The 18,027-nt window shown below is 41.6% G+C and overlaps 1 protein-coding gene across 5 annotated transcripts in view; it reads left to right on the top strand.

The window, feature by feature from the left end:
- Positions 1–18,027, top strand: part of GOT1 (glutamic-oxaloacetic transaminase 1) — a 59,875-nt gene that overhangs the window by 12,473 nt on the left and 29,375 nt on the right. For 4 of the 5 annotated variants that reach the window (XR_002643923.3, XR_016388139.1, XR_016388138.1 and 1 more), the window contains exons 3-8: positions 8,706–8,829; positions 9,461–9,573; positions 9,798–9,902; positions 11,320–11,470; positions 11,556–11,721; positions 12,456–12,598. Coding sequence is in view for 2 of the 5 variants with exons in the window: in XM_022569100.3 (XP_022424808.1) it covers positions 8,706–8,829; positions 9,461–9,573; positions 9,798–9,902; positions 11,320–11,470; positions 11,556–11,721; positions 12,456–12,598 (802 nt within the window). In the remaining 3 variants the exon portion in view is untranslated. Of the gene's footprint in view, positions 1–8,705; positions 8,830–9,460; positions 9,574–9,797; positions 9,903–11,319; positions 11,471–11,555; positions 11,722–12,455; positions 12,599–16,544; positions 17,355–18,027 lie in introns of those variants that run through there. The other variant, XM_022569099.2, reaches the window with a different exon arrangement.

Raw genomic sequence — 18,027 nt, 5'->3', positions numbered from 1 at the left:
AATTGTGATCTCGGACAAGTGTTCTAGAGCCCAGCAGGGATTCCTTCAGGCAATTCATGGCTAAATTGGGAATACAGATTGCTGGCATAGCTTTCTGCCAAGTCTTACTGGATTTCTCTTGTTCTGGATACTCCTGTTTAGCCACCCAGGTCCAGTTGCCTGGCTCCCTTTGAAGTTTGTATTTATTTCCTTTGCTATTATGATTTTTTCCCTTCATCCCAAATACAGAATTTTCTTGAGCTTTACAGCTATTTGCCAAAAATCGGTTCAGAGAATGACCAAATTGACATATTATTGATTCACCAAAAATTCATTTCCGCTAGTTGCTGATATAGTTTAGAGCCACCTGTGTTTCACTGAAGCTATCTAGTGTACAATATATTTTTAGAGGGAATGATAATTTCTTGGGAATTTAATATGTCAAGTGTCATATACATCATGAATATCAAGAATTAGTTACAGGGGCTTCCCTGGTGGCACAGTGGTTGAAAGTCCGCTTGCTGATGCAGGGGACACGGGTTCGTGCCCCGCTCTGGGAAGATCCCACATGCCACGGAGCGGCTAGGCCTGTGAGCATGGCCACTGAGCCTGCGCGTTCCGGAGCCTGTGCTCCGCGACGGGAGAGCCCACAACAGTGAGAGGCCCGCGTACCGCAAAAAATAAAAATAAAAAAATAAAGAATTAGTTACTGTTAGTGAAGTGGGTTTATCTCTTCCAAACATATTTCCAATCTAGTCTACTGACTTTGTGACTTCTTTTAGTTAATGACTTTGCTTTTTGGAGTGGGAGAGAAAGGGTGGAGTTAAAAGCTGAGCACAGGAGAGGGCAGACAACAGAAGCAAGAAGAACTACAATCCTGCAGCCTGTGGAACAAAAACCACATTCACAGAAAGAGAGACAAGATGAAAAGGCAGAGGGCTATGTACCAGATGAAGGGACAAGATAAAACCCCAGAAAAACAACTAAATGAAATGGAGATAGGCAACCTTCCAGAAAAAGAATTCAGAATAATAATAGTGAAGATGATCCAGGGCCTCGGAAAAAGAATGGAGGCAAAGATCAAGAAGATGCAAGAAATGTTTAACAAAGACCTAGAAGAATTAAAGAACAAATAAACAGAGATGAACAATACAATAACTGAAATGAAAACTGCACTAGAAGGAATCCATAGCAGAGTAACTGAGGCAGAAGAATGGGTAAGTGACCTGGAAGACAGAATGGTGGAATTCACTGCTCATAACAAAATAAAGTAAAAAGAATGAAAAGAAATGAAGACAGCCTAAGAGACCTCTGGGACAACATTAAACGCAACAACATTCGCATTATAGGGGTTCCAGAAGGAGAAGAGAGAGAGAGAAAGGACCAGAGGAAATATTTGAAGAGATTATAGTCGAAAACTTCCCTAACATGGGAAAGGAAATAGCCACCGGAGTCCAGGAAGTGCAGAGTCCCATACAGGATACACCCAAGTAGAAACATGCTGAGACACATAGTAATCCAATTGGCAAAAAGTAAAGAGAAAGAAAAATTAATAAAAGCAGTAAGGGAAAAACGACAAATAACATACAAGGGAACTCCCATAAGGTTAACAGCTGATTTCTCAGCAGAAACTCTACAAGCCAGAAGGGAGTGGCATGATATACTTAAAGTGATGAAAGGGAAGAACCTACAACCAAGATTACTTTACCCAGCAAGGATCTCATTCAGATTCGATGGAGAAATCAAAAGCTTTACAGACAAGCAAAAGCTAAGAAAATTCAGTACCACCAAAACAGTACTACAACAAATGCTAAAGGAACTTCTCTAAGTGGGAAACACAAGAGAAGAAAAGGACCTACAAAAACAAACCCAAAACAATTAAGAAAATGGTCATAGGAACACACATATTGATAATTACCCTAAATGTGAATGGATTAAATGCTCCAACCAAAAGACACAGGCTGGCTGAATGGATACAAACACAAGACCCATATATATGCTGTCTACAAGAGACCCACTTCAGACCTAGGGACACATACAGACTGAAAGTGAGGGGATGGAAAAAGATATTCCATGGAAATGGAAATAAAAGAAAGCTGGAGTAGCAATACTCATATCAGATAAAATAGACTTTAAAATAAAGAATGTTACAAGAGACAAGGAAGGATACTACATATTGATCAGGGGATCCAAGAAGAAGAAATAACAATTATTAATATATATGCACCCAACATAGGAGCACCTCAGTACATAAGGCAAATGCTAACAACTATACAAGAGGAAATCGACAGTAACACAGTAATAGTGGGGGGCTTTAACACCTCACTTACACCAATGGACAGATCATCCAAAATGAAAATAAATAAGGAAACAGAAGCTTTAAATGAAACAATAGACCATAGATATTTATAGGACATTCCATCCAAAAAGAGCAGACTACACTTTCTATTCAAGTGTGCACGGAACATTCTCCAGGATAGATCACATTTGGGTCACAAATCAAGCCAAGTAAATTTAAGAAAATTGAAATCATATCAAGTATCTTTTCTGACCACAGCGCTATGAGATTAGAAATGAATTGCAAGGAAAAAAAACACAAACAAACGGAGGCTAAACAATATACTACTAACTAACCAAGATATCACTGAAGAAATCAAAAAATACCTAGAGACAAATGACAATGAAAACATGACGATCCAAAACCTATGCGATGCAGCAAAAGCAGTTCTAAGAGGGAATTTTATAGCTATACAAGCTTACCTCAAGAAACAAGAAAAATCTCAAATAAACAATCTAACCTTACACCTAAAGGAACTAGAGAAAGAAGAACAAACAAAACGCAAAGTTAGCAGAAGGAAAGAAATCATAAAGATCAGAGCAGAAATAAATTTAATAGAAACAAGGAAAACAATAGCAAAGATCAATAAAACTAAAAGCTGGTTCTTTGAGAAGATAAACAAAATTGATAAACCCTTAGCCAGACTCATCAAGAAAAAGAGGGCTGGACTCAAATCAATAAAATTAGAAATAAAAGAGAAGTTACAACAGACACTGCAGAAATACAAAGCATCCTAAGAGATTACTACGAGCAACTGTATGCCAATAAAATGGACAACCTGGAAGAAATGGACAAATTCTTAGAAAGGTATAATCTCCCAAGACTGAACCAGGAAGAAATAGATAAAATGAACAGACCAGTCACAATGAAATTGAAACTGTGATTAAAAATCTTGCAACAGGGCTTCCTTGGTGGCACAGTGGTTGAGAGTCCGCCTGCTGATGCAGGGGACATGGGTTTGTGCCCCGGTCTGGGAAGATCCCACGTGCCACGGAGCGGCTGGGCCCGTGAGCCATGGCCGCTGAGCCTGCGTGTCCGGAGCCTGTACTCCGCAACGGGAGAGGCCAGAGCAGTGAGAGGCCCGCGTATCACAAAAAAAAAAAAAAAAAATCTTGCAACAAACAAAAGTACAGGACCAGATGGCTTCACCGGTGAATTCTATCAAACATTTAGAGAAGAGCTAACACCCATCCTTCTCAAACTCTTGCAAAAATTTTCGGAGGAAGGAACACTCCCGAAATCATTGTATGAGGCCACCATCACCCTGATACCAAAGCCAGACAAAGATATTCCAAGAAAAGAAAATTACAGACCAATATCACTGATGAATATAGATGCAAAAATCCTCAACAAAATACTAGCAAACAGAATCCAACAACACATTAAAAGAATCATACACACCATGACCAAGTGGGATTTATCCCAGGGATGCAAGGATTCTTCAATATATGCAAATCAATCAATGTGATACACCATATTAACAAATTGAAGAAGAAAAACCATACAATCACCTCAATAGATGCAGAAAAAGCTTTTGACAAAATTCAACACCCATTTATGATAAAAACTCTCCAGAAAGTGGGCATAGAGGGAACCTACCTCAACATAATAAAGGCCATATACGACAAACCCATGGCAAACATCATTCTCAATGGTGAAAAACTGAAAGCATTTCCTCTAAGATCAGGAACAAGACAAGGATGTCCACTCTTGCCGCTATTATTCAACATAGTTTTGGAAGTCCTAGCCACAGCAATCAGAGAAGAAAAAGAAATAAAAGGAATACAGATTGGAAAAGAAGTAAAACTGTCACTGTTTGCAGATGACATGATACTATACATAGAGAATCCTAAAGATGCCATCAGAAAACTACTAGAGCTAATCAATGAATTTGGTAAAGTTGCAGGATACAAAATTAATCCACAGAAATCTCTTGCATTCCTATACACTAATGATGAAAAATCTGAAAAGGAAATTAAGGAAACACTCCCATTTACCATTGCAACAAAAAGAATAAAATACCTAGGAATAAACCTACCTAAGGAGACAAAAGACCTGTATGCAGAAAACTATAAGACACTGATGAAAGAAATTAACGATGATACCAACAGATGGAGAGATATACCATGTTCTTGGATTGGAAGAATCAATATTGTGAAAATGACTATACTCCCCAAAGAAATCTACAGATTCAGTGCAATCCCTATCAAATTACCAATGGCGTTTTCTACAGAACTAGAACAAAAAATCTTAAAATTTGTATGGAGATACAAAAGACCCTGAATAGCCAAAGCAGTCTTGAGGGAAAAAAATGCAGCTGGAGGAATCAGACTCCCTGACTTCCGACTATACTACAAAGCTATACTACAGTAATCAATACAAAAGACGCCGAATAGCCAAAGCAGTCTCGAGGGAAAAAAATGCAGCTGGAGGAGTCAGACTCCCTGACTTCCGACTATACTACAAAGCTATACTATAGTAATCAAGACAATATGGAACTGGTACAAAAACAGAAATATAGATCAATGGAACAGGATAGAAAGCCCAGAGATAAACCCATGCACCTATGGTCAAGTAATCTATGACAAAGGAGGCAAGGATATACAATGGAGAAAAGACAGTCTCTTCAATAAGTGGTGCTGGGAAAACTGGACAGGTATATGTAAAAGAATGAAATTAGAACACTCCCTAACACCATACACAAAAATAAACTCAAAATGGATTAGAGACCTAATTGTAAGACTGGACACTATAAAACTCTTAGAGGAGAACATAGGAAGAACACTCTTTGACATAAATCACAGATCTTTTTTGATCCACCTCCTAGAGTAATGGAAATAAAAACAAAAATAAACAAGTGGGACCTAATGAAACTTAAAAGCTTTTGCACAGCAAAGTAAACCATAAACAAGACAAAAAGACAACCCTCAGAATGGGAGAAAGTATATGCAAATGAATCATCGGACAGAGGATTAATCTCCAAAATATATAAACAGCTCATGCAGCTCAATAGTAAAAAAAACAAACAACCCAACCCGGAAATGGGCAGAAGATCTAAATAGACATTTCTCCAAAGAAGACATACAGATGGCCAAAAAGCATGAAAAGCTGCTCAACATCACTAATTATTAGAGCAATGCAAATCTAAACTACAATGAGGTATCACCTCACACCAGTTAGAATGGGCATCATCAGAAAATCTACAAACAACAAATGCTGGAGAGGGTGTGGAGGAAAGGGAACCCTCTTGCACTGTTGGTGGGAATGTAAATTGATACAGCCACTATGGAGAACAGTGTGGAGGTTCCTTAAAGAACTAAAATTAGAATTACCATATGACCCAGCAATCCCACTACTGGGCATATACCCTGAGAAAACCATAATTCAAAAAGACACATGCACCCCAATGTTCATTGCAGCACTATTTACAATAGCCAGGCCATGGAAGCAAGCTAAATGCCCATCGACAGATGAATGGATAAAGAAGATGTGGTACATATATACAATGGAGTATTACTCAGCCATAAAAAGGAACGAAATTGGGTCATTTGTAGAGATGTGGATGGATCTAGAGACTGTCATACAGAGTGAAGTAAGTCAGAAAGAGAAAAACGTATATCGTGTATTAACGCATATATGTGGAACCTAGAAAATGGTACAGATGAACCGGTTTGCAGGGCAGAAATAGAGACACAGATGTAGAGAACATACGTATGGATACCAAGGGGGGAAAGTGGTGGGGGCGGAGGTGGTGGTGGGATGCATCAGGAGATTGGGATTGACATGTATACACTGATGTGTATAAAATGGATGACTAATAAGAAAAAAGAATAAATTAATTAAAACAAAACAAAAAAACCCCCCCAAAACAAAAAAAAAGCTGAGCACAGGAAATATAAAACTATGCTTGGGAATGTCTTTACTGATATCCACATGCACCTGTCACATATCCATGATAACTTTAAATCCCTGCTTTAAGGGAGACCTTGCTCATTTGTATAGGAAGTATCAACATTCCTATACAAAGTGCTGAGGTATTTGAAATGTGAAATAATGAATAAAGTTGACATTCAGCTTAGCTGATGACAAATCCATAAAAAATGAATGTACATTTAGGTTACATCACCTTGGTCGAGATTTGCGTAAGGAATCCAGGTAGGTCACAATGTAAAGCCCAAACCTTTAAGGTAATGGGAAGCAACAGGTACACACTGCTATATTTAAAATAGATAACCAACAAGGACCTACTGTAATAAATGAATGAATGAAATTATTAAAATAAAAAGAAAATAAAGTAATGGGAAGGGACCAGTGCTCAGGGGGGGACCACTTTGAAGAACCACATCTGATGCACAGTGACCTTTTCCATCCCAGTCCACTGCCTTTGCTCCTCTCTGCAGTGGATGCCGTGCTCAGTTCCTCGTTTTCCTGAACGTCAACTTCGCTTCTGTTTCACGTTTCAGGCGATGTTCTTTCACGGATGCTCAGATCTCTGAATGTAAATAGAGCAGTGGGGAATAATAGTGATAATTGGTATTATTGCCTAGTTCCTAGCTTAAAGGGAACTTCTGCTCGTGATTCAGTGTTCTTCATGAAGCTGACTTACTCATCATGGCTGGATCTTATTTTTTTTTCTTTTTAGTTATTTTTAGGAAGTCTCATTGCTTCTTTTTTTACCAAGCATTTATATCAGAAATAGCTATATTGTTTTCTCCTGTTATGATGATCATTTGAGTGATCATTTTCTCTATCTAGCAGCATGACAAATTTTATATTTCTTCTCTCTTTTTTTTAAAATAGGAGAAAATCAAAGTTTAATAACACATATACATGGGAGAGGTCCAGGAAAACTGACTCACTCCTATATTTGTTAATAATCATGCATTCATGGGATGACTAACTTGACCAAGGGAGTATTTTTATATGCACTGTTGGATTAATACTGTTCATCAATATTTAGGAAGTTAGTATCAATATTCATGAAAGAGGTCTCTTTTTTTCTCTTTTTTTTCCCTTTGTCATCTTTCAGCATTGGTGTTGACATTAGTTTTTTTTTTTAAAGATTTTGGAAGCTTTTCTTCTTTAGGAAGATTTTTTTTTTTACTTTATTGTGGGAAATTTCAAATATATACAAAAGTAGTTAAAACTGTAATGAACAAACCCCCATGGATCCATCAGCTAGCTTCAACAATGATCTGTATTTGGTCAGTCTTGTATATTCCCCCACCCTCCCTGCCAAAACTGAATTATTTTATAGCAAATTACAGACATCTAAATATATTTTTTAAATTATTAAAAAATTTTCCAAATAATACATGAATACATTCTCCTTATTTTTTAAAAAAACAACTTGTAGATTAGGCCAAAGTCCCTTTGACCACTATTCCCACATCCTAGGTCCCTCCCCAGAGGTTGCTGCTGTTATCACATTGGTGTGTGTCCTTCCTTTTCAGTAGACATTCTTATGTGATCTTTCTCTTTCTTTCTCCTTTAGACATATTAAGCAACACGTAATTAATGACATTTCTCTACTGAAAGAGTTATGCTAAAACCTAATTAGAAGTGTGAAGGGGCAAAAGCAAAGATGTTAAGGCAGAACAACAGAAGTAGGGCCTAGTGACTAGATGTAGAGTGAGAAGGCCTGGATTTATACCCAGCTCTGCCGCTCACCAGCTGCGAATCCCTTGGCGAACCACTTCTCTGAATCAATTTCCTCATGTATAAATTGGGGATCTAGAACTTACTTGAAGGGCTGTGTGAGGGTCAAACAAGAATGTGTGTGAAGGTATTTTGTAAATGGTAAAACGTAGGACTTTTATTATTGCCTAGGTGAGGCCATTTTAAGATAAGAGGAAGCTTCAGGAGAGGAGAGTAGTATTTGCATATAACCTTTGTTCTGTGAGAACATTTCTAAGGATTAATAAGCCTTTGTCATAGCGATGAGAAAGGGCATTGCAGACTGATGATAGCAAGCTCAGAACATTATTTTACCGGCTTCTGTTGGAGGGCAGTTTTGATCTTGTGATGGGTGCAAAGGGATGAGTTTGCTTTGCAGGGCACACTCTAATGTGCCCGAGGTATGTCCTAGGGCCTAGGTATGTCCTCCACCTCTGTGTTCAGAGGGACACTCCTTTGGGGGTCAGACTTCCAGACTTCCTGGGTGAAGACCTGACCTTTCTGCTGAGTAGCTTGTAACTTTGAGCAAGGTGCTTCACTTCTTAGCCTTAGTTTCCTCGTTTGTAAACATGGGCAAATAATACTTTTTCATGTAGTTATGACATTTTATAGACATAACACATTTAAGGAAGTGCTCATCATTACCATATTTTCCCTAATATTATCTGACCTCACCATTAAATAACCAGTGATCCTGCTTCTTCTCTTTCAGGTAGGAGGTGTGCAGTGTTTGGGGGGAACAGGTGCACTTCGAATTGGAGCTGAGTTCTTAGCGCGATGGTACAATGGAACAAACAACAAGGACACGCCCGTCTATGTATCCTCACCAACCTGGGGTGAGTCCTGTAGCTGTAGTGAGAGGAGAAACAGAGAAGCCAGAGGCATTCTCACATACTGTGAGACAGCTATATTGATGGGGTCCTATGGAGGCACATAGCCCAGACTCTGGGGAGTGTGTGTGTTTTGGGAGGGCTGGTGGTAGCAGAGGAAGCCTTCCTGGAAGAAGTGGTTTCCGTGTTTAGACATGAAGGATGAGGAAGGGTCGGGGCCGGCAGGGAAGGAATTATCCTCATGAGTCTCACTGCTTACACTGAAAATGTAACCCAGCCCTGGATCAACTAACATGAGAATGGCTTGAGCAGTGGATTATGGTAGTACATGGGTAACCTGATGCTTAAATTCAGATTGGGACTACTTTATCCCAAGACTCTTGGTGAACTTGTGTTTTAGTGTATATTGAGCCTTCCCAGAGGAGGGAGGTCCCACTGTAGTAGGATGTAAGTCAGCATGACTAGACTGGTCAAACTTGTTCTTGGTCACAGTCATTCCTCTCAATCTTAACCCCTCACCTCCATGTCACCCAGTGGATGTTGAGCCTGTGAGGGCCCTGGAAGCTGCCTTGAGTCCCTTCTGTTCATGCCTCCTTGTGTTTGTAAAACATTTAACATTTTACCCCTTTGCTTGCAGAGAATCATAATGGTGTCTTTATTGCCGCTGGATTTAAAGAAATTCGGTCTTATCACTATTGGGATGCAGCGAAGAGAGGACTAGACCTCCAGGGTTTTCTGAATGATCTGGAGGTGGGTTATTAGAAGAAAAAGTAGACAGAATGCTATGACGTCAAGAAGAGCAGGGAAAAGTCTTTGGATCAGTTGATAAGTGAGAGAGTCTGAGACACCCTACTCAGGCCGGATGGTGGTTTCTGAAATGGCACGTAAGGAGGGAGTACCTGCCCTCTGTGCCCCTGACTCTGCCCCCCATGTCCCTGCTGGTGTCAGAACTTACATAGCTTCCTTCTCCCCAGAAAGCTCCCGAGTTCTCCATCTTTGTCCTCCACGCCTGTGCACACAACCCGACTGGGACTGACCCAACTCCGGAGCAGTGGAAGCAGATTGCCTCTGTCATGAAGGTAACTGTCTTTTCAGAGCATCTCTTAAAATAGTGTGTATTAATATTTGATGTATTCAACAGCAGTACCTATTTACGGAAGAATTTGGAAAAATGGAGAAAAGCCCAAAGAAAAAAATAAGTACTAACTATAAATTCTATTACCCAAAGAAAGCCACTGTTAACATTTTGATATACAGAATGTCAGGCTCTTTTCTTTTTTAATTTTTTTTTAGTGTAGTTATACATGACATGCATGGCTATGTCACAGTACAGATTGATTAAATCAGTTGATGGCCATTTCGTGCCCAGGTTTCTTACTCTTGTGAACAATATATGTAATAAATCTCCTTTTTTTTTTTTTTTTTTTTTTTTTGCGGTACGCGGGCCTCTCACTGTTGTGGCCTCTCCCGTTGTGGAGCACAGACTACGGACGCACAGGCCCAGCGGCCATGGCCCACAGGCCCAGCCGCTCCGCAGCATGTGGGATCCTCCTGGACCGGGGCACGAACCCGTGTCCCCTGCATCGGCAGGCGGACTCCCAACCACTGCGCCACCAGGGAAGCCCCTAAACCTCCTTTTTATTATTTCTTTGGGATAACTTTCTACACTGGAATTTCTAGCTCAAGGTGTACATATTCTTCATTAACAAGTTTAAAGAATACTTCTTGATAAACTATTATGTACCAGGTGCCATAGGGGGACAATAGTGAACAAAGCAGAGGTGGTCCCGCCCTCAGAGCATACAGCCGGTTTGGGGAGACAGCCACGTACTGTGAGACAGCTGTGTTGATGGGGTCCTATGGAGGCACATAGCCCAGACTCTGGGGAGTGCGTGCATTTTGGGAGGGCTGGTGGTAGCAGAGGAAGCCTTCCTGGAAGAAGTGGTTTCCGTGTTTAGACTTGAAGGATGAGGATGGGTCAGGGCTGGCAGGGAAGGAATGTTTCCTGCAGAGGGAAGAGCACCATCAAAAGCCCAAGGCAGAGGTCATGGTCCATATGAGGAAGTAAAAGTAATTCGTGGTACGGGCTGGAGTTCCAGGGGAGGGGGCGAGTGAGTGATGAGGCTAGAGAGGCAAATGGGGGCCAGGTCCTGTGCTGAAGCCTCGGACTTTATTCTGAGGGCAGTGGGGAGCCCCTGGAAATCTTTGATGTCACGGAGTGACATGATCAGATGTGCCCTTGTTGGCAAAGCAGCATCGTGACACTCTAGGACAATATACTTAAAAAAATAAGGTTTACCGAAGTTAGATTTGTTGGTTTGTATTTAGGTGAACAGAGAAACAGATGTAAAGTGGAGTTGGATGCAGAAAGGAAAGAGGTAGGAGAAACGGACAGGGTGAGACATTCCTTCCAGGCACCAGTTGGGGAAGGAAGGCCGGTGTCTGAGGTTGGTTCCAGGAGGATTTCCTGCCCTGACTCACTTTCCTTCCTCACAGCGCCGGTTTCTGTTCCCCTTCTTTGACTCAGCCTATCAGGGCTTCGCATCTGGCAACCTGGAAAAAGACGCCTGGGCCATTCGCTATTTTGTGTCTGAAGGGTTCGAGCTCTTCTGTGCCCAGTCCTTCTCCAAGAACTTCGGGCTCTACAGTGAGTGCTCTCATGAGTTACAGCCCAGCTGCCCCAGCCTCGCCGCCCCCGGAGCCCCAAGGCTGATTTTCCTCCTTCCTTTTAGATGAGCGAGTGGGGAATCTGACCGTGGTTGCGAAAGAACCTGATAGCATCCTCCGGGTCCTTTCCCAGATGGAGAAGATAGTGCGAATTACGTGGTCCAATCCCCCTGCTCAGGGAGCACGAATCGTGGCCCATACCCTCTCTGACCCTGAGCTTTTTAATGAATGGTAAGGGGCTCAACGCCGATGGGCGAAGCGTGGGGATGCAGAACAGCGATTGTCCCATTACATTTAACTGCCTCTTCCTTTTATGCTGGCAGAGGCAGGACAAAAATACTTGAACCTCTTTTGAGTGTCAGTTATTATTTCTGTAAAATAGGGCTGACACTTACACATGTGTGTAACAGAGCACTGGGAACATAGGAAGGAGGCCCTCAGTGAATGGGAGTTTCCCCCACTCTCCCACCACCCAGGCTTCTTCCCCTTAAAGTTGGGAAACACAGGGAGGAATTTCTGATAGAATAGAATATCTAACTTCAAGTTAGTGCAACAATTTTGGGGCTCTTCATTCTTATCTAATTTATATATTTTTCGTCTTATTTTGAAACAGTAATTTTTTTGTAGTAGCTAAATCTGTAATCTCTACTTAATTACACCTGATAAAATATATTATCCTGTCTCAAGCAGCACCTAGCTGAAGTCTGAGTTAAAACATAAGTGGTATTACAGCCAGTATACCTAAGACTAGCCATAAACTCCATCAGTAAATAAAGTCCTTTCCTTCTGCCTAGTAAGTCTATCTCTCTGGTCTCCTTATCCACCCATCCAGGCATCCACATACCATAATAGGCAGGTTGTGATCATGTTTTCAGCTTACAGATTAAATTACATTAAAAAAATTTTTCTGTTTTCGTGTACCATCTCTCCTGTGTGGATTGGTATTCATATTGCTGTCCACTCAGGACAGGTAATGTGAAGACAATGGCTGACCGCATTCTGACCATGAGATCTGAGCTCAGGGCACGATTAGAAGCCCTCAAGACCCCTGGAACCTGGAACCATATCACGGAGCAGATTGGAATGTTCAGTTTCACCGGGTTGAACTGTAAGTGGCCCCACCGCCTCGAATGCTCACTGTTGGACACAGCACTCCTCACAGCCAGTGTTCTTGGGCTTGGCTCCCTTAGCTGTTGCCCATTTGGTCAGCTATTACTTTGGACCAGAACAAGTTAGATTTTCTCAGTGTGCCCCGCCCATCTCCTGGACTGCTTGGGTCTCAGAAGAGCATTGTTGTGGTCTACCCTCCAGAACATAACTCAAATATTTTCATTTTTATGGGCTTGGGAAGTGGCTCAGAGCCAGCTGGGAAGTAACAGGATTTGTACCTTGGAGCCTTGATTTATGAAACATCTTTTATAAATGCTTAGGCACCTTTTGGGTTTTCCTTAACCTTAAGTATAAATATTACATATGATTATCGAAGGACCTAATTTCTTAACAGGTCTTTCCTAGTCTCCAAGCATTGCCTAGGTTACAACATTCTCTTTTCACTTCATAAATAAGAATTTAGATTGGTAGTTGGAATTAAAAGTCAGTTGACAGTCTAACAGGCAGCCATGCACGATCTTGGTCAGCCGTCAGTAGGGTGTATCAGTGATTGGCCATCCCTTCTGATGATAGAGGACTCATTCATTTAATAAGTAATTCCAGAGCACCTCAAGCCAAGCCACTGGTTGCGTGGTGCAGATATGACCTCCCTGTGGAGCTTGTGTCTGAGTGGCTCAGGGGACAGATGTGTGCCTTTGGGTAGTCAGTAGAACCTCAGGTACTGGGAGGTACTATAAACCAGGGCCATCAGAGTGCCTGTTTGAAATGGGCTCAGAAAAAAGCCAAAAGAAAGGTAGTAAAGATTGTATATTGCAGACTCACCGAAACACTTTGGGGTAAAATGAGGCTAACCAAGAAAGTAAACGGATAGCTCAGTTAGCCTTTGGTGTTCTCACAGTTCTGGAATGGGAAATTAGTTCACTTAATTAAGGAAAATCATCCTTATACAATTTTTAAGATATTAAGTATAATGGAAATGGTGTTTAGTAGTAATATTCTTTTTTTTTCCCCTAGCCACATTTCTTTTATTTTTTTAAATAAATTTATTTATTTATTCATTTATTTAATTTTTGGCTGCATTGGGTCTTCCCTGCTGCACGTGGGTTTTCTCTAGTTGCTGAGAGCAGGGGCTACTCTTTGTTGCGGTGCATGGGCTTTTTGTTGTGGTGGCTTCTCTTATTGCAGAGCAGGGGCTCTAGGCATGCGGGCTTCAGCAGTTGTGGCTCACGGGCTCTAGAGCGCAGGCTTAGTAGTTGTGGCACACGGGCTTAGCTGCTTGTGGCATGTGGGATCTTGCCAGACCAGGGCTCGAACCCATGTCCAGTGCATTGGCAGGTGGATTCTTAACCACTGCGCCACCAGGGAAGCCCTTTTTTTTTTTAATTTATTTTTTTATGCAGCAGGTTCTTATTATCTGTTTTATACATATTAGTGTATACATGTCAATCCCAATCTCCCAATTCATCCCACCACCACCACCCCGCCACTTTCCCCCTTGGTGTCCATACGTTTGTTCTCTGCATCTGTGTCTCTATTTCTGCCTTGCAAACCGGTTAATCTGTACCATTTTTCTAAATTCCACATATATGTGTTAATATACGATATTTGTTTTTCTCTTTCTGACTTACTTCACTCTGTATGACAGTCTCTAGGTCCACCCACATCTCTACAAATGACCCAATTTCGTTCCTTTCTATGGCTGAGTAATAGTCCTTTGTATATATGTGCCACATCTTTATCCATTTGTCCGTCGATGGGCATTTAGGTTGCTTCCATGGCCTGGCTATCGTAGAGTGCTGCAGTGAACACTGGGGTGCGTGTGAGTAGTAATATTCTAAAAGCTCACAAGGTGGGGATGTCTTCCCATGAAGTATCCGTATTGTCCCACTCTCCAGAGTAGGAAATTAGTTTTATTATGAATTGAAAAGTGGTGAGAATAGACCTGGGCTTATAACATAAAGTTATACTTTTAGAACTTGGCATTATTTACCCTTTTTAAAAACAGGGTTTGTTTTTTTTCCTTCCGACATTTTATTAGGAAAAATTTTAAACATACAGAAAAGTTAGAGGACTTGAACCCCATGTGCCCGCCACATAGTTTCTACAATTCTCATGTTGTGGTACTTCCTTTTCTACATTTTATCTATCAGAACAGGGGCTTTCATCCTGAAATATTTTTAAAATTGGGTATGCCTATATTGGCCTTTTTCTAGGGAAAGAGTCCCTAACTTTTACTAGCTTCTCAACTGTGATACTCCCTTTCCCCATAAAAGTAGAGGAGTTTCATTTCTATTTAAGAAAACGGGGCGGGAGCCCTGTAACCACAACATCTACCTCTGGGGCATAGGCTTTACAAGGTGCTGTGCCCGTGGCTCTGTTGATGTCTGAGGTTAGGCGCTCTCTCCTTGGATGGCTGTAATTCACATAGTTAAAGCTGATCAGGGCTACTGTGAAGGTGGCTTTGTTTGGAGGGGCCCAAAGGTAGCACTGAGTACAGGGTCTAGGTTTTTCACTTCCATACGGAGGCAGTATAGTATCCTGGCTAAGAGCTGAGAGCCGGGAGTTATACTGCCTACCTTAAAATTCCAGATTCACAGCTGACTAGCTGTGTGACCTTGGGAAGGTCATTTAACTGCCATCTATGCCATCTGTAATATGGGGGCGATAAGGTTATTATCAAGATTAACTGAGCTAATATAAAGTGCTTAGAACACTGCCTGGCACCTAATGTTTGCTCCTGTGATGATTATGATTTTATTACTGTCTTAGTCTGCTTGGGCTGCTATAACAAAATGTCATAGACTGGGTGGCTTAAACAACAGAAATTTATTCCTCACAGTTCTGGAGGCTAGGAAGTCTGAGATCAGGGTGCCAGCATCAACAGGTTCTGGTCGGGTTTCTCTTCCTAGCTTGCAAGTGGCTGTCTTCTTGCTGCATCCTCACATGAAGGGAGGAGGTGAGGGGGAGAGAGAGAGAGAGCGAGCTCGTGCATGAGCAAGCTCTCTGGTCTCCTCTTATAAAGGTCACTATTCCCATCATGCATGCTTACCCTCATGACCTCATCTAAACCTAATTACCAGCCAAAGGCTCCACCTCCTAATACCATCGCAATGGGGCTTAGGGTTTCAAAGTATGAATTTTGGAGGGACACAAACATTCAGTCCATGACAATTATTATTATCCTGATCCCTCAAATTGATGGTGCCTTAAGGGTGCTAATTACTTAGGGGAAAAAAATCAGCTAAAATTCTCTCATGGCTTTGCAATAAAGCAAAAAAAGCTCTAGAGATTGTGGCAGAAGGGAAGTACAGGCAGTCCCTTCCCATTTCATACAGCAGCGTTTCTGCAAACTCATGGGAAAACCCTCCTGTGCGTGTGTGCGTGTGAATGAGAGCTGAGATGCGCCAGGCCCGAGAGGTCTCTGCAGTGTTCAGCCTGCGTGTTCACACACACAGCATTTATCCAGCAACGCTCATCTCAGGGCCTTGTCCAATGTACTGTGAAAATGAAATGTCAAAGGGAAGTTGCTCTGGGTGCTCAGGCTTAAACAAATACAGGTGAAGGAAGAGATAAACAAAGCACTTCTTAACCAGTTTTTCATATCAATGGATTGTTCTTAAGTCTATGGGTTTGGTTGAGTGGATAGGGTGTCCCGGTGAATGTAACCTCCAAGGTTTGGTTGGGAGGTAGTCCCAGATTAAAATTCCCATCAGGAAGAACCATGTTAAACTTGCTGGGGATTAGGAAGTTAGCTCATAAGAGTAGTTTCCAGAATCTGCTGAGCGTATTTCTCACTGTGTCAGGTGGACAAAATAACTCCTATTGTTTTGCTTCTCTGTGTTAGGGGAAAGAAAGGAAATTGTCATTGTAATGGACTCTCTGGACCTCCATTACTTAAAGGATTCCTACTGCTCTGATTATGTATCTCTTTTGGTTTTCAACAGCCAAGCAGGTTGAGTATCTGGTCAATGAAAAGCACATCTATCTGCTGCCAAGTGGTCGGATCAACATGTGTGGCTTAACCACCAAAAACCTAGATTATGTGGCCAGCTCCATCCATGAAGCAGTCACCAAAATCCAGTGAAGAAACACCACCCAAACAAGCACCACCAAAGCGGTCCTCTGTCTCGTGTATTCCCTGCCTGCACAAACCTGGTTGTATACATCACAACTAGATTAGAGACTACTGAGGGACAGAAAAGCTGTTCTGGTGAGGTGATTTCTGTTTAAGCTGGCCCCACGGGAAGAGAACATCTCTTGAAAGGAAATGGGGATCTGGGATTAGAGCCCGTTTGGAGGCCAGAGCAAATTAAGGCTTTTATTTGAGAAGAATAAAAAGGTACTTTGATGATTAAATGTAGATGTCTTGCCCCCTCGCTGGAAGCAGGAGTATTGCCCATGTCACTCGTGTGCTCCTGTGTGTTGCTTTACTCTGTACAAGTTCGAGTCCCAAAGATCAAGTTGTCTGAAGAGCCAAGTGTGATTGTGGGTGTCATTTGTGTCATTAAAACTCGTCATCTCGATCCAGAGTGTCTGTCTCCCTGCTCTTTCTGCATGGTTGTGTCCCTGTCCCTAAGCTTGAGTTCTTTAGAGTGACCAAGGTAAGAAATATATTTATATCTCACCCACACATTTAACTGACATGAAAGTTTCACAAAACAATATTTACCCTTGCTATGTGTAATGCGTTCTGCTATTTTCTATTCTATTCTATTCTATTCTATTTCACTAAAGTAATAAAGTGAAAGTGCTGATTGAGGCCCATGGACTTGATTTTGTCATCCGCTAATGGGTTGTAACCCATGATTTAAAGTGAATGCTGGGGCATACAGAATGGACTTGAGGACATGGGGAGGGGGAAGGGTAAGCTGGGATGAAGTGAGAGAGTGGCATGGACATATATACACTACCAAATGTAAAATAGATAGCTAGTGGGATGCAGCCGCATAGCACAGGGAGATCAGCTCGGTGCTTTGCGACCACCTAGAGGGGTGGGATAGGGAGAGTGGGAGGGAGATGCAAGAGGGAGGGGATATGGGGATATATGTATGCATATAGCTGATTCACTTTGTTATACAGCAGAAACTAACACCATTGTAAAACAATTATACTCCAATAAAGATGTTAAAAAAAAAAGTGAATGCTAGAGTGGGATTTACCAGTTGCCAAAGAAAAAACTAAAATGTATTCCTGCAATCTGCCTCCCTTTAGTGAACTCACCATAACACAGCCCTTTGACAGTTTTGTCCTTCAGAGGCCAGCCATCTTCATACGTTACTTAAGAAACTGAACTTCATGGATTCATAGAAGGGTTGACATCACTCAGGGTGATTCTAGAACCCAGTCCCTCCCACTGTAGTTGGAGTACCTCTTAGTCTATTGAAACGATTAGAGCCACTTAAACATAGATCACATTTTCCAAGGAGT

The sequence above is a fragment of the Delphinapterus leucas genome, chromosome 16 (genome assembly GCF_059928025.1).
Source record: "Delphinapterus leucas isolate spDelLeu-1000000601 "Yukka" chromosome 16, BTC_Dleu_Yukka2, whole genome shotgun sequence".
NCBI lineage: Eukaryota > Metazoa > Chordata > Mammalia > Artiodactyla > Monodontidae > Delphinapterus > Delphinapterus leucas.
The sequence above is the reverse complement of the archived record's forward strand: the minus strand, read 5'-3'. Positions and strand labels throughout refer to the sequence as shown.